Here is a 16,586-nt window from a genome sequence, read left to right as displayed (position 1 = left end):
CAAGTTGCTTTAGCCACAGAAGTCTCCAGAATTACATATCTGTGGACATTTTCTCTGTTGCGTCTCATCTGAATTGAAATGTAAATGCAAACCAATATACAGTTGGAATTGACAGCAGCAAGCTATATTAGCCTTCCCATTTAGGAGGAGGAGGCCCTTGCAAAATACATGTGAACTTAAGTTGGTCTACTCCAAGCTTAGAGAATAATGAACAAGTAATACTTTTCAGCAACTGCTAGACAGTGTCATATTCTTTTACAGGATCAGCTGAAAAGAGGAATTCCATGTAGCGGTAACCAGCCTCGAGACTACCAGTACAGTAAGTAAGCCAAGAATGAGTGAATTTTAACTGTTCTGTGCGTGTTAGTATATAGAAGCCTGATGTGATGGTGCAAAACTTTATTTTTCAAAAACCTAAACATAATACGAATAGTAGAATTTGTATGCTTTTTGACTACTGCCGAGCTATCTGAATTTTGCTAAGAATCAAATTCGGATACTGTGGGTCTTGAGCGTATGTGTTATCAGTGCTAAGTGGTTGATATATCAGGGAGTGAAAATAAGTAATGTAAGATCACTTCTCATACTTTATTTGTGGGCGTAAACTTAATCTCAATTCTTTTGTCTTAAAAGTTTTTAGACCTGTGTCAGCCTCCGCAAGACTCTGTATCAACCCGTACGCAGAAGTAGAACTAAAATCTCCCAAGGTTGATTGTAATGTCGAAGTACAGAGAATTGTCATTGAATTCACTAAGCCACAAGTAAGTTAGCTTGGTACCCATTATCACCTTTTTCAGTTTGTGATGAACTGTAGGATTTTTTTTTTTTTTTGAAAACATTCTTCTTTGGGAGCAGTAACTATGGGAAAAGTGTGGGATCGTTTCCCTGTGTGTAACAGTCACTTCTTGGTGCTAGATTCAGACATTCTGACCCTGTTATCTGTGGACCCTCTGGGGATATTCAGCCCTTCCAGTAGATTCCTTTCACACAGAGAATGGAATCATTCTTCTGAGTATAAAACTGTAAGCCAACATTATAACTGCAGAGATGCCGAGATAAAAGGAAGGGTAGGAATGAATGGAGGGCATTGGCTTCAGCAACAAAGCCTGCTCAAGTATCAAGGAACTCATTTAGATAGCTCCTCAGCAATGTTAGTTTTTTCATTTGTTCATTGATAATATATAGTTAGTTTGCTAGACAGCTTTTTAGCACTTTGTGATGTCAGAGTGTAATCTGAGTTCAGAACAGTACCAAGGAGGTTAAGTAATACCAAAGCAGTTCTAAAATTCGTGAAACTGTGTATTGACAAATTAAAGAGAATGCTCTTGGCTTGAGAAAGCCTGAAACTTTGTGCTGAGCAGACTAACAAAAATGCAAATAGATTTTATTCTTCAAGGAAACCAGAAATTCATGTGGTGGTGTCCTTGAAGAGCCGTCCATATAGTTGGTCCACTTTTACATGCTAATCAAAAAATGCACAGGCCTAAATTTCTTTATAGTTTGGGGAATACTGAGGACCTCTGTATATGTGTATTTTAAGTGCTGACAACATCTGAACCTCTGCTAAGCAACTTGAGGGTTTTTTTTGTGCTTAGTACCTCAGCATGATAGATCTTCTGGAGTCCATAGATTACATGGTTCGCAATGCACCGTACAGAAGATTTAGGCCAGATGTACCTCTCCATAAAAATGCGAGACAATGGTAAGCTGTGCACATTTATACATTCTTTGGGGAGATGCTGGATTCCTCTCCAGTCTCTTTATTCTCCTTTGTGGTTAATTGTAGTTTTAAAATTAGATTGCACGTATCATTGTGATTTTGAGAGAGCTTTGCTTAGCCAAGTGGAAAAGGCTTGCAGAAGAGAAACAAATGTCGAAAATCTTGCAGAGCTCATGTTGGTCCTCAGAATCTCTGAACAAAATGCTGATGTTTTCTCTAGAGGTTAAACTATAATTTTAGAAAGACTAAAGAATAAAATCAGCACATGTTTTACAAGGGAAACATGTCAATGGTTATTTTGAAAGTTTGGAGCTGATACACATTTGTGTGGCTTTTTCCTAAGTACTAACTGATGCTGCTGATCAAAGTGCTTAAGTGTACTTAATGCTTTTAGAGCCCAAATTTGCAAACCTGCAGAAGTCAATAAAGAATGCAGATTTATAGTTCTCCAGGCATTTAACATAAGCCCTCACTCTATTTTTCAAAAGTGATTTTGAAGCCATTAAAATTTTTATAAAAAACAAAGTTACTTAGAGGACAAGCGATAAGCCAAGCGTTTGTGTATTAATGAACTGCATCTGCAACTTCTAAGTTGTAATACACAAACAAAAATGGGAAGTTGCTTACAGTCATGGAATTCTTGTAGGTGGATTTACGCAGTTAACAGTGTTCTTGAAGTTCACATCAAGAGGCATACTCGAATGTGGTCATGGAGTAACATAAAACAGCACAGGCAGCTTCTGAGGAGTTATAAAAATACATGCAAGTGCAAGCTGACACAGAGTAAACTGTCAGAAGAAACACAGAGGCAAATTCAGGTATGTTTTTTTCTTTGGAGAAGGTATGTTTTGGCCCCTTTATTAAATAATTCTTTAAATATACAGGGCAGTAAGGTTTGTGGTTTCACACGAGCACAAGAGCTCTGAGGAAATACCGTTTTCATCTGAACTGCAGTGTAACCTGAAAATACTAGTGAAGTGGCATTTAAATAAACCCGTTTTGGTTGTGGATTAATGAACTTGGATGCATTTAATAAAATACGAGATTTATCTATTAATAAAAAAAAAAGGACTGCCAAAAATCAAGTTTCATCTTCTAATGAACTTTTGGGTGTATACCTTTGAAAGCAAGGAGCACATCTAGAAAGAATTTAGAGTGTAAACATGAAGGAGCTGGCAAATGATTTCATAATTCTTTTTTTCAGGACCTAGAAAAGAAGCTTGATGTCTTCAATATAGTCTTAGCAAGACAACAAGCACAAGTTGAGGTAAGAGAGTGTTGTTCAGCAATAGTGTAATGTTTCAAATAGGACATCTTTGTCACAGTAGTGTCTTCAATAAGTTTGTGCCGATCAGAATGATAGGATCGGGAGGTGGAAAAGCAAGTTTCCTGTTCTTCCATGACAAGCGTAAATAAATTTCTCAACTGGAAAACAGTTCCAAAAACCTAGCACTGTGTGTGCAGTTATTACTACCTGCATTCTACCGTTCAGGCAACTAAAGGTGATTTAATAATTCTTTTCTTGCTTTGACTTCTGTTATTTCAAGACTGGTTCTGCAGCTGTCCAAGATCAAACATGATCAGAGATGAAAAAATAAGGATGATGTTTCTTATTTTTGAAGTATTTGTGGTCAGACGTTGGCTTTTAATATGCAAAGTAAAAGCCTGAGCAAAAATTTTAAGTTTTAAATATATTTAATAATACAGGATCACGCTTCAGGTTTGTTACTGCCAGACCTATGGAATATAATAACTTGTTTTACTCTCTAAAATACTGTCTTTTCATGTGCTTCCTGCCTTTTGGTGGTTTAAATGCTAGTGAAATGTGTAGAAAAGAGCCATCCAAAGTAAAAGTACCACATGTACACCCCACAACCCCGATGCTCTTTTTCCTTCTGTCCGGTAAATCCAAATGACCTTAATCCCTTTTGGGGTGGTGTTGCTGTCCATCGGTTAAATGTCTGCTCAGCATGCACACATACATGCATTATTTATTGAAAATCTAAATATATAGTTATTCTATTACTAATGTATTTTCATGTCTGGTTTGTAGACAATAAGATCAGGACAAAAACTACTGAAGAAGAAAACCACTGAAACAGAAAAAAAAAGTTCAGGATGGTTTGGTGGTTTCTGGGGTAGAAGAGAATCTAGGAAAAAGGAAGATGAAGAATCATCTGTTCCTGAAAGTAGGTGTAGGCTGTAATGCAGTAACTTCTATAGAGACTTTAAATGTTTGCATACATTAAGAAGAAAGTTTTACAGTATGTGTGGCTTTTCTGCTATGCAGGAGGAGGGAGTATGGCAGAAACAGTGCAGTATTGATCCATTTTATTGTATATTCTTAATCAATACTGGGATGGCAAATAAGGCATAACTCTGAAATGGCCATAAATGTTCCAAAAACTCGGTAAGGAGGAGACTATGGAGCTTATAGCTGTAGTGTAATAGGTATCGGTGGGAATACGGAGTTCTGGTGATCTGCTGTCTGGACCAGAGGTTTGTCCAAAACGTACTTCTCAAAGCTGTTTTCATCATTGTGAAGCATGGGTACTCTTACCATATAAATTATATTGATTGCTGTGCTCCAAATGTAGTACCATATACAAAAACTGCTTCTGTTTATATTATTTTACAATATCAAACTTAGTGCAATATGAAGAATCAGAGAAATGTGTCAACAGAACTGAAGTGTGGTAGAAAAAAAATAGGAGGAAAAATGCTTATCATTAATAATTAAAGTGCAAGTTTTGTGGCTTTGTGTTTTTTAGCCATTGATGAACTAATGACACCAGAAGAGAAAGCTAAGCTCTTTACTGCTATTGGATATAGTGACAGCTCACGTAACCTTTCCTTACCAAAGCAGGTAAGCAACTTCCCAAGGGGACCGTGGTAAAAAAAAAAAAGAGCCAACAAAAAAAGAGACAAAGAGAAAATTTTTCTGATGTATGTTAGCCTTAAGATAAGCAATAGAATATGCGTCAGTGCAAGCCAAGCCTGTTTTGAATGTACGAAAAAGATATTAAAAAGTAAATTCAGGAAACACAAAGAATAGCTAAGATTTTCTTTGGTTGTGTTCTGCCTTGTGCATAACCCTAATCTGGAGTGATTTAGAAGTAGCAGGAGCTGGACAATAGATACATATTTGCAACTTGGAAGAGAATTCAAGATGCTGACTGTAAAGGAAAAAAGATTCTATGTTAGCTTTTTCAGTGCATCCATTTTTTGCTACTTGTGAAAACTAATTTAGTCTAAATTAGGAGTTCTTAAGTTATCCATAAGGCTAATTGTTATTTTCTCTGTCCTTCTTGCTAGTATGTTGCCCATGTTGTGACACTGAAGCTGTTAAGCACTTCTCTTATAATTAAGGAAGACAAGAATGTGGCGGAAACTCTTAAAGTACAGATAATTGATCTAAGTACCAAAATATCACAGCGCCCAGGAGCACAAGCCATTAAGTAATTGGATTGGATTTTCTTTTTGTAGAAACACTATCTTCCCCTTTCCACTCCACACCCTTCCCCTGCCCCTCCTCCCTGTTGTGTCATTTGTTGAATTAAATAGAATGGAATGAAGAAAGGAATAGTATTTGTTACTCTTCATGAACAAAAATAAGCTCTTTCTTGAATCCGAATGTTCAAGTGCTGAATATTAATTTTAGACGCTGTTACCGAAGCTGTGTGAGACGGTTTGGCTGACAGACTCTAAGCATCTACTGAATGTATTGCCTGCTTCCTACAGAATCGAAAAACTATGTATGTGTGTTGTGAGGAGGAGAATAACCAGCGTGTAGGAAACAAACTCCTTCCTGTGTTTTAGGAGAGGGAACACCAGAAATATTAAGCAGTGGTCACTGAATAAGAATTACATTTATTAATGTAACAGTTTTTTAACTATGCGTTATGTTAGTCCTGTTTATCTTTATTAAAGTCTTTCTCATCTTGCTTGTCTTTCCTATGTGGAACTGTTCTATATTCTAATTAAGTGTACTTAACTATTCATCTTTAGGGTTGAAGCAAAGCTTGAAAACTGGTATGTTACAGGCCTGAAACAAGAAAACATTGTGCCATCTCTTGTGGCTTCCATAGGGGATAGCAAGTCTTCTCTACTTAAAATAGAATTTGATGTTAACCCAGAGGATAGTACTGCTGACCAGAGTCTTACTATTGAATCACAGCCTGTGGAAATAAAATATGACGCAGTGAGTAGTAAGCAAATCTCTTCACTCTTCTTTTGATTCTCCTTTCTCTGCCATTATTCCCTTTGCTCTGTCAATATCTGGGTTTGAGTTTTTACTGAGTGACTTCTGTGTATATTGATAATTCTTGTCCTGTTTTTTTTTCAAAGAGAACAATAAATGCAATGGTAGAATTCTTTCAGACAAGTAAGGGAATGGATCTTGAAAGATTAACATCAGCTACGTTAATGAAGCTGGAAGAAATCAAGGAAAGAACTGCTTCAGGTAAAAGAATAACAGGAGTGAATCCTGGAATGTCTCAAAATGTTTCAGTATGATTTTCTAAATGGTTAGCTTATGTTTTGATTTCTGGCCGAATAGTAGGATTGGGGTTTTTTCTTTAATTTTTGACTTGGAAAATTAGTGGATATTTTGTTAGGGGGGAGGATTAGGTTTAGTGAGAAATCGGTAGAATGTTGCAAAATTAAATCTTTACTCAAGATGCATTATCTTTCACATAGATAGGATCTCTGTATATGTAGACTGGTGCAACTGTTTCACTTGTGACTAGCATTTCACTTTTAATATCCCTTCCTTTTTATTTAAGGATTAGCTCATATAATTGAAATGCGGAAAGTCCTCGACTTGAAGATAAATCTGAAACCTTCCTACCTTGTGGTTCCACAGACTGGTTTCTATCATGAAAAATCAGATTTGCTGATTTTGGACTTCGGTACATTGCAGGTATATAAATGACTTGTCTTAAAAGCTCAGAGGAAGAAAATATTCTTTTAACATAGCTGTCATCTGAAACTACCTTGTTTCCAGAAGGCAGAGGTGATGATCTGTATGAATATACTTTAACTTACTATAGTTCGTAGCAAGTTCATTTGGATCAGCAGTTTGATCAGTGTTGAGAACCAAAAAGTTGTCTCTGAAATACTAATTAATCTCCCTAGCAAACATTTGCATTTTGTAATGGTGGTTGTAATAGCTTATCATTTAATATCTTTACTTTCTTTATCAAAACACATCACCTTTTGTTTCGTTCTGTGTCTAATGATAACCCTTATTAATAACAGAATATAGTTTTGAAAAAGTTGATTCCCTTGTCCCTAAAAAATGGAAAGATTTTAATAATTTAACTTGATTTTAACTGAGTGATTCAATATTTGTTCTTGTACTCCAGCAGTAAACTTGTAAACTAATAAGAAAAAATCCTTTTGTGTAACTTGAATTCATTGGATTGATAGAAGTAACAAAGTTACTTCTACTTGTTCTTGATAAGTGAATTGTGAAGTGAATGAATATCTCTTCCCTGTAAGATTCCAAATGTCAATCATAGATCTTTTTTATCTTAACTACAATTAATAGTTATGTGTAGTGTCTAAGTTTTGGACTTTATCTTTTCTTCATGTGTTTAGCTGAACAGCATAAATCAAGACTGTACTCAAGCTTCCAGCTTTTCATCTTTAGAGGAGATTATGGACAAAGCTTATGACAAATTTGATGTGAAAATAAAAAATGTGCAACTTCTTTTTGGAAGAGCAGGTAACAAAACAACATAGTTGCTGTTTACTCAAAAGGTTAATGAAGGCCGCCTGTCTGTGATAAATATGTTCTCTAAAGAGAAAACGCAAACCAGTACCAGCAGTTAACTGAAAAATAGAGTATAATGTGTGCCTGATATTCAACTGTGAACAAAAATCTTTAGTTTCTATTCAGATCTGCTGGCCTTTTTTTGTGTGCATCACCTCTTAACTTCGTTGCCGGCAAGCAATGTAAATGCATAGAACTGTTATGTTTTCGGTCATATGCAGGAAACTGCTGAAATTTGCAGTTAGCAGTGTTTTTTTGGTCTAAATTTATTTAATGTTTGCAGGTGAAGACTGGAAAAAGGCTCGTTTTCAACATCCGTCAACTTTGCACATATTACAGCCTATGGATATTCACGTACAGTTGGCAAAATCCATGGTGGAAAGAGATGCCAGGATGGCAAAGTAATACGTTAATGTCAAAAGGACAACTTTTTAATTATTGTGTACTTAAAGAAAACAAAACAGTTTATTTTCCCCAGAAGTTCATTACGCTTTATAATTTGAAGGTGTAAACCTAAGAAACAGAAGTAGCTTATTACTTTTTACTTTTTGGCCTGTAGTTCCCTGTTCACCTTTGCTGGTTACTGACTATACTGAATTTCAACTGATCCAAGACCTGTCTTTAATGCAGAACTACTAGCTGTACTGTGATTTCATGTTTTTATATCAGCCTAGATAGTGGTAAGATTTAAATCAAGAATTAGTATGTGCTTTTTTGTCTTGGCGTTTAATCAGAGTTTTTTTAAAAAAGGTTTAAAGTGTCAGGAGGACTTCCTTTGGTGCACATCAGACTCTCTGACCAGAAAATCAAGGCAATTTTTGATCTGATTGATAGCATTCCACTGCCTCAGAAATCATCTGTGTCAGTTCCAAGCCCGAAGGTAAGCTGATTATAACTAAGAAAGCTAGAATTAAAAAAATGACATCACAGAAGTGATCATAGTAAGTGTGAATTCCTGCAGATGCCTGTGGTTTTTTTTTACTTGAAGTAAGGGATCTTTTCCCAGTCAGAGTTAGGCAAAGTGTCTTCATTATGACTTATCACCACAAAATGCTGGGCTTATTCAAACAAGGCTACTTTGTAAGTGTTGGCAAAGCTGACCTCTAAGTAGTGTGGGGCAGGCAAGGTAAAACATGCATCATCAGTAGAAAATATCGCTGAACATACCAAGTTATGCAAACCTTAAAATAAATATTTGGGTTTCTTTTCCTTTTTATTCTCCATCTAGGTACCATCTATTCCCACAATTGGGGTTGTCAGGAAAGCTTTACTTGACACACCGCAGTTGCTACCAGAAATAGTGTCAGGTAAGAAGCTATGGATACAGCTTTGTAGAAGTAGAAGGCAGCTATTGGTCTTAAAACACATTATAAAGATAGTGGAGATCAGTACGATCATCCCTAACTTCAAGTCCATAAAAAGATTGAAATAAAATACTGTTTTTACCCTAGAATAATAAACTTGCTGTTACTCTATCGATACTGTGGATTTGAGCATTTAGTTCTGAAACTCCTCTAGATAAGAACTGTGCTATAGCAGAACCTGGGAAACTTGTTTCCTGGAGCCTACTTTATAACTGGTTTTCCTCATCTATGTTCTTGAATGTCTAGTGCTTCCTTTAATATGGCTTTAATTTTCTTCACTTTTCATCCAATGTGTAAGAAAGCAGTATGAACCTAAAAAGTCTCCTTTGTCAGATTAGGTTTAAACTGCATACAGTTGAAAATCCCATTGGGATGGGAAAGAGAGGGAGGGATACTTAATTGTTTCCAGAAAGAGTTTACTAAGGAAGAAGTCAATTCTCTTCTGTAGACTCTGAAGAAGAATATTTGGATTTTGAGGAAAGTTCTGAATCAGCTGAGAGGTCACTGATTAAAGGAGGAGAAATAGGAAGTAAGGAACCTGGTAAAGAGGAACTGACAGATCTTCAGTTGAAGTTTGAAATTAAAGAGGTATGTCTCTTATTCTCTTATTATCTTCTACATAAAGAATATCTTTTAAAAATTCTAGTGTTCTTTTACCAGTGTTCTATGGATTTAGTGGATGCCAAAACAGCCACCAAACAAAAAATACGTAAATATTTCTGTGGATGGGTTAGTTACAGTATGCGTATGAAGTTTTTTATATACTGTGAGTATATATACATACTTCATCTTTGTGTATCTATTAGAAATCAGCAAAAAAGCCGCATGTTAGAGTGGTTTTGATAGAAAATAATAGTACCTAGTAATAACTTGGGAGTGGGGCATGGAAAATTTGACCTGGAAGAACAGAATAAATACCTGGCTAGTAACTTGCAAAGAACAAATCCCAATGATGTTTGTATCTGTCACTGTCAATCACTTTTTTTTTAATTTTTGCACTTTGACTGTAATAAAAGAATATTTCCGTAAAGCAGGCAAGGCGTGCATTTTTTCTTTTTCTCATTGTTGGTTTGAATACTGCATGTGAAAACATGGTAAAACTGTGTGCTTCTTGCTTGTCTAGGTTTTGGTAGAACTCACCAGGCAGAAGCAAACTGAGGAAACGGTGCTTGTATTTGATGTAATGCATCTTGGGACAGAAGCTACTGTCAGAACCTATAATTTAGCAGCTGTGTCTTACTTAAAGAAAATAAGCTTGGATTACTATGAAATTGGAGGTAAGAAGTAATGGAAAATAGGAATGCATGTGTGTGTATAGCAATTAGTCTGAAACTGTGGCTATCCTGCCTCTTTGTGCTCACTGAACTTCAAATATTGCTGTGGTTTTCCAGGTACAGTACTTAATAGGCAGCTGTTCACTGGCACTGCTTGTCCTACTGGTACAAGCACTGGACTCCCACCACCGTAATGGTTATTACATAAATAAATAGCTCACTGCTCCATCTTTGGATGGAGAAGAGGTGCAGACTTACCATTTGGAGTTAACAAAGAGAAACCGATGATTTGTACTTGGTGGTGCAGTGTGTTTTAACAAATAGTATTGAACATTAATCTGTGTCTTGAAGGCACAAATTCTTTAGTTCTCTCAAAGAACAGAAATTACCCTAATTCTTGTGTATTTCATGTGGTATGTTGCAGGTAAAAAAGCACCCATTCATCTAATTAATTCCTCAGATAAACCTGGCTTAGACCTTCTGAAGGTGGAATATAATAAGGTATACGTAAGCCTTTCTGAATTTTTTTTTAAAGCACTTGTTACATTCTTAAACCTTCTATTCAGAGCTGGTGGATTGTTTTGTATCTTTTGAAGAGCTCAGTGACAAGTTGGAATAAATACTAACCTTCATGCAATTCGTTATTTTCAGGCTGACAGAAACGGGCCACACTTTCAGACAATTTTTGACAACACTGAACAGAAGATTCAAGTGAGTCCTGCAGATTTTATTGCTTATTTTGTTTTGCTTGCTTAGAGGGGAGGAATCAAAAAGGGGTTTCTGGCTTTTCTGTTTTCCCCATCTGTAGTATTGCAGCAGGGAGATTTAAAGAGTTAAAACATACTTGAAGGTTTTTATCTCATTTGAAGTAGGAGGAGTGGTTAGTCTGTTTATTAACTGTGACAAAAACCTGTCTAGATGGCTCATGTGAATTCAAAATAATGTATAAGATGATATGGATTTGAAATTCCCAGTATAGGAAGATGTTGTGGGGTCTAGAAGTCTCTCTTTCCTGTCAAATAATCTGTTTGTGTTGGGAGGGTCACATAATTGGCACTCTGGCGGTGTTTACTAAGAACTCTAAATCCTTTTGTAAGTGATTTTTTTTATTTGGTGGAGGTAGGGTGGAAGGGATCATTTTCTAATTCTTCAGTCTGAAATACAACTCGGGAGCTTCTTATGATGCTACATTTTCCTTTCCAGTAGACTGTAGAATGAGAATTTGATCTCTTAAAAATTAGTGCTATATAGGGGAATGTTTTTAGACAGCAAGTACCTAACTACTTAAATTTTGACTGTGATGCTAATGGTGTATTTATGAGTCAGAGGGTTCAATCTAAGGAAAATAAGTGCCATGGAGAATTTTTGAAATAAACTACGAAGGGCTGTAGGTTTTCTGTGATAGGTACCTCCCTCCCTTTGTAACTGTATGGAATTATTTTGCCTGACTTTTTTTTGTCACATGAAGTCTCGTGTTTTCAACAGGTAGCTTTCTCATCATTGAACCTTCTGCTGCATACAGAGGCCCTTATGTCTGCCCTCAGTTTTCTAACTGCTGTTAGTCCTTTGGGCAGTGGAAGTAGAAGAGACACACCAATTGAAGATGAAAAGCAAGAAGATGACCCTAGATTGAAGAAAGGTGCGTTTGTGTTTGTCTAAGTTCTGAAAGTCCATGTGGGAGTAATATCAGACACAGAAATACAAACAAATGCTGATATTTTTTAGCGGTAGAGTTGCATTCAGAGGGAGACTTGTTGCCCTGAGAGGAGATGATACAGACTTAATCATGCTAGTGATGGTGAAGGAGCCCATAGGAACCCAAAGCTAAGTCATCTGAAAGCCAAAAAAGCTCTAGACCAAAATAGTGCTCAAATGTTTTCTCAGGAGTTCAAGTTAAAATATGAAATATATGTACTTTGAAAATTACCCCTCTCTCATTTCTAGTGGCTAAACCTTCCAAGGATAAGGATGTCTTTGACTTCAAGTTTTTTGCCAAGCTGGATGCCTTCTGTTTAAATATTTGTGATGAAAAAAAGAACATTGCAGAGATCAAGATACAAGGTATTAAATGCTTTGTTAGTAGTAACTGATCTTGTAGTTTACTTTTAAAGCAACTGCTAATAATTGGACAAAAAGATATTTAAGGTGTAAATTTCCAGCATGTGACTTATTTTTATCTGTCATCTGTAGCGACATGGCTTGTGGTGTTTTTTTTTCAATGTCTGTCTCTTAGTCTGTCATGTTTTGTCCTCCAGCAAGAAAAGCATGATATGTTCTTCAGGTAATGAGGTTCATGTTTTGAAGGAGTTTGATTGAGTGCTTTTCATGTTGTACTAAACTTTGGATATTTTCCTGCTGTGCTTGAATTATTTAGGTTAAAAAACCCCACTGTTTTCTTTGGTTTTGACCTCTTTGGGTTTGTTTGTTTCTTGTTTTGGTTTTTTTTCCTTCATTCTTTATTCCTCAGAGGAGCTATTAATAATTCTGTGAGGGAGAGGGAGGGTTAATTTCACTTCCAGGTTTGGCTATGGTTAGGGTAGTTGAGGAGTTCTTCTCATTAGTTCCCCTGTATCCAAATCAGAATAAAATGCCTTGGATCAGGCAGATTTCTTATTTACAGTCCTTTCAGCAAGGGATGCTGTAACTGATTTAATTTGTTTGGCATCAGAGGAGAAAATCAAATGTCTTAGGTATTTTAGCAAGCTATTAAAAAATTGGGTTTTGCAATGCCTAAGGTCTAAATTTTCTCACCTCTCCTACTGATGTCATGTGTTCCTACCCTGAAAATGAGTGTTACTTCAGTTATGCTGTATTACTGTTTCTCTCTTTATACTTTACAGGTCTTGACTCATCTCTTCTCCTCCAGCCAAGTCACACTGTATTCTTTGCCCGACTTAAAGACATAGTTGTCACAGATGTTGATTCAAGGACCCTTCATAAAAAAGTACTCAACCACAAGATTTTAAGTTGTACTTGATTCTTGGTTAGTTTTGTGTCTATGGAAGTGAAATGTAATACATATTTTTATCCCACTCTCTTTAAAATATTTGATCTGTCATTAATACCTCTTTTCAAGTAAGATACTTGGGAAAGCATAGTTTTAATATTAAAAGAATGGCTGTCTGAAAAGATGCTAAAAAAATTAACTTGTACATCTGATAGGCTGACTATGTTTAGTTCTTCTTTGTGTTAAGTATCTTTTTAGAAGCTCCTGATGTCTGGTGGGTACTGTTTCTCTCTTTCTAGGCTGTGTCTATAGTAGGAGATGAAGTTTTCAGTTTCAATCTGACATTAGATCCATGTGCTACTGAGGGAGAAGCCTACACTGACATGTCAAAAGTGGATGGTACTGTGTCTTTGAAAGTAGGCTGTATTCAAATAGTATACCTTCACAAATTTCTCATGTCTCTTCTGGTAAGTCTTTTTTCCTTCTGTATGCTTCTACTGCATTCTCTAATTAGCCTTCGTTGTTTATCTCATGAGTACAAGTGGTAACAAGTTTCTGAAAGAAAGGATAGTCTTATTTTTGTGTGCGTACTGTTAAAAGACTTCAGTAAGGGAGCTTTTACTGGTTTGAATTTCAAAAACTAACGCAGTACAAGTGAGTCACTTCTCACCTTCTGCTTTTGAAACCAAAGTTTCTGTAAGGTTAGATGCTCTGAGGACTGCAAATTAATCACTGTAAATACCTTTGTCAAATATCTCAGTGTTGGCTGTTCCAGTATAGCACTAATGGGCTTTCTGTCGTTCTGGTTTCAGTAGGAGTTGGTATTCACTGGGGGAAAAGAGGGACCCTAAAAATAATAGGTGTCCCCAAAAGCTAATAAGGTAAAGGTCTTGTAGCTAATGAAAGAAGAAAAAGTAGAGATGAGTTTAAAATGAGTGGATTAGTGTACTGATTAGTGAGCTTTTGACCCTCTATTAGTGGTCATGCCAATGCGCTCCGCTTTCTTTCCTCAGGGAAAATTTAACACAATGGGCAGAATAATTGGTGGTTAGTGTTGATTGTAGTTGATGAGAGAGTAATTTAGATTAGGAAACAGTATACAGACATTTCTCCTTTCTCTTCAACCCCTTATTCCAGACCTTCTTGAACAACTTCCAAACAGCTAAGGAAGCACTGAGTGCTGCCACAGTCCAAGCTGCAGAAAAGGCTGCTACCAGTGTAAAAGACCTGGCTCAAAGGAGTTTTCGCCTTGCGATGGACATTCACTTAAAAGCACCAGTGATAGTTATTCCACAGTCCTCAGTTTCCCCCAATGCTATAATAATCGATCTTGGACTGATTAAGGTTCAGAATCAGTTTAGCTTGGTGTCTCCAGAAGGCAGTTCACTCCCTCCAGTAATTGACAAAATGGATGTGCAGCTGACAAAGCTGAAACTGTCTAGGTAAGGTGCGCTTTACTAATTAATGCTTTAGCTAATTGGTAATATTAATACTTTGTAGGATATTAATCTACTTACTTAAAAGCTGTGGTTGGTTACAGTGTCAAATTTGTGGTATTAAAATATGAAACTGTTATCTTAAGGGCAAATAAATCAGTAGTAAAATATACTGTTGTCAGGATGCTGTTCAAGCCTAAAGAGATATTACATGTGAGATCTTAAGATGTTACTTTGAAAATGTAAAATACGACTGAATTTCTAACTCTCCCATCATGTGTTTTGGTTTTTTTTCTTTCCCTTTTGTTTTAAGGACCACTATGGAGTCAGATTTGTCACATCAAGACATTCAGATACTTCACCCTATTAACTTAAGCCTGTCTGTGAAACGAAATCTTTCTGCAGCTTGGTTTCACAAATTACCGATGTTGGAGGTCACAGGGCATCTGGATACAATGAACGTAAGTCTGGTGAAAAAAAGATGGTGAGAAGCTCCTGATGATAATTAAAGTTAGACTAGACTGTTATTTCTGAACACCAAGGTGCAACCAACTGCACATTTTTAGTAGCTGTTGAGTGAGTTTCAGGGATGTCAGCAGGGTTTAACCTACCTGTGAGGATGTGGCAGTTCGAAAATGTGATATAAAACATCTGAACTGCTGTGTACATTCCTGAGAGAAAGAAAAGGGAAAACGGAAAGTGATTACAAGGAGTCTTGTTTATTCCCTCCCATAAGGCAAAACCAGCTTAAATCAAATGTTGTAGTGACCAGTTCTCTGAGTGAATCTTTCTCAGTGTTTTTGGTTTGTTTTTCAAATGGCATCTTCTTGAGAGACGTTTAGATTTATGCAAGTATTTGCCTAAGTAACTTCAGCTTCATAACTTCCCATCTCCCTTGGATCATTTCAAGTTAGTTGTTTTCTATGGCAATTTCTGTACTGTGAAATAAAATACCAGGTACATCGTGGGTGCAACTGGAATTAAAATATCACGAAGTAGCATGTCATTTGTAGGAAAGAGTTTAAAACCTGTATCACAGACTTTATTTAGCATATCTATACTGATATGGATTTAGAAGTCATTACTTCTTGAATCTCCTACTCCTTTAACAATAACAGGTTAAAGGAATTTCATTGTGTTATTTAAGGGATGCTGCTGCTGACAAAATGCTGCTGTAAATAAGCACTCTCCTTGCCAGGGAACAATTTTCTGCTTTGCTAGCTAGTGATAAGTTTAAAGAACAAGGTGTTTTTCCTGAGAACTGTGTCTGCTATTTTGTAGGTTGTGTTAAGTCAAGAGGATTTGAGTGTCTTTCTCAAAGTGTTGACAGAAAACCTTGGAGAAGCAGAAGAAAGACCAACTCCAGCAAAATCAGTACTGGAAAAGGAAGGTCAGAGATGGAATTTGTCATGAATATTGAGTGTGTTAGCTTTCGGGAATAATTAAAAGAATTATTATCTGGAAGGGAAACTTAGATCTTAAAGCATGAGGTGTGATTGATGAACTTTTCTTAAATTTGCAAGGGCAGCGCTCATACTTTAACATTTTTAAAAAGTGTAAACCTTTCAATACAAAGCTTGGTAATCGTATTAGCTAAATGATCATGGAACTAGCAAGGTATTGAGATGCCAGGGTTGTCTTCTTGCCAGAACAAATTTCTATTTCTTTGCTTGCTCTGAAGTGAAAGTGTCCGCTTGTGGAAATGTTGCTAGCTAATCTTGGGTCAACATTAGCCGTCTAAATGAAAAAGAATTGAATATGTTTCTTGAGCTGAACGAAAGGTGACAATTTCAGAAATTAACAGATTATTGAATGCTTCAGGTAAAACGAAAGAAATGGAGAAATCCGTTTTAACACAGTATAAAAGTGTTTCAGAAGGGATGCTGTCGGAAAAAACAAAAAAACCATTAAATGGAGATTTAATCAATATGCTACTTAATTTTGAAATCAAAGAGGTATGTATCAATCCGTAAAAATTACTGTACTTCTGGTATCCAGGTCTGTTTCTTAGAAGTAGTGGGCTAGAAAGCCCATTTTAACTGTTTAATGAAGGCAGTATGTGCTGACAA

General features: G+C 36.3%; 1 protein-coding gene across 3 annotated transcripts in view; it reads left to right on the top strand.

The window, feature by feature from the left end:
• VPS13C (vacuolar protein sorting 13 homolog C) overlaps positions 1-16,586 on the top strand; it is a 72,067-nt gene that overhangs the window by 12,855 nt on the left and 42,626 nt on the right. For all 3 annotated transcript variants that reach the window (XM_069867055.1, XM_069867054.1, XM_069867053.1), the window contains 27 exons: positions 262-319; positions 634-761; positions 1,596-1,702; positions 2,367-2,538; positions 2,925-2,987; positions 3,774-3,909; positions 4,492-4,586; positions 5,036-5,178; positions 5,729-5,921; positions 6,068-6,182; positions 6,505-6,641; positions 7,322-7,448; positions 7,780-7,897; positions 8,247-8,376; positions 8,725-8,803; positions 9,309-9,448; positions 9,984-10,137; positions 10,559-10,635; positions 10,786-10,845; positions 11,620-11,773; positions 12,079-12,195; positions 12,975-13,078; positions 13,381-13,548; positions 14,219-14,523; positions 14,831-14,978; positions 15,799-15,907; positions 16,339-16,472. In XM_069867055.1, coding sequence (XP_069723156.1) covers positions 262-319; positions 634-761; positions 1,596-1,702; positions 2,367-2,538; positions 2,925-2,987; positions 3,774-3,909; positions 4,492-4,586; positions 5,036-5,178; positions 5,729-5,921; positions 6,068-6,182; positions 6,505-6,641; positions 7,322-7,448; positions 7,780-7,897; positions 8,247-8,376; positions 8,725-8,803; positions 9,309-9,448; positions 9,984-10,137; positions 10,559-10,635; positions 10,786-10,845; positions 11,620-11,773; positions 12,079-12,195; positions 12,975-13,078; positions 13,381-13,548; positions 14,219-14,523; positions 14,831-14,978; positions 15,799-15,907; positions 16,339-16,472 — 3,471 coding nt within the window. The remainder of the gene's footprint in view (positions 1-261; positions 320-633; positions 762-1,595; positions 1,703-2,366; positions 2,539-2,924; positions 2,988-3,773; positions 3,910-4,491; positions 4,587-5,035; positions 5,179-5,728; positions 5,922-6,067; positions 6,183-6,504; positions 6,642-7,321; positions 7,449-7,779; positions 7,898-8,246; positions 8,377-8,724; positions 8,804-9,308; positions 9,449-9,983; positions 10,138-10,558; positions 10,636-10,785; positions 10,846-11,619; positions 11,774-12,078; positions 12,196-12,974; positions 13,079-13,380; positions 13,549-14,218; positions 14,524-14,830; positions 14,979-15,798; positions 15,908-16,338; positions 16,473-16,586) is intronic.

This window comes from Phaenicophaeus curvirostris, chromosome 12 (assembly GCF_032191515.1).
Source record: "Phaenicophaeus curvirostris isolate KB17595 chromosome 12, BPBGC_Pcur_1.0, whole genome shotgun sequence".
Taxonomy (NCBI): domain Eukaryota; kingdom Metazoa; phylum Chordata; class Aves; order Cuculiformes; family Cuculidae; genus Phaenicophaeus; species Phaenicophaeus curvirostris.
The sequence above is the reverse complement of the archived record's forward strand: the minus strand, read 5'-3'. Positions and strand labels throughout refer to the sequence as shown.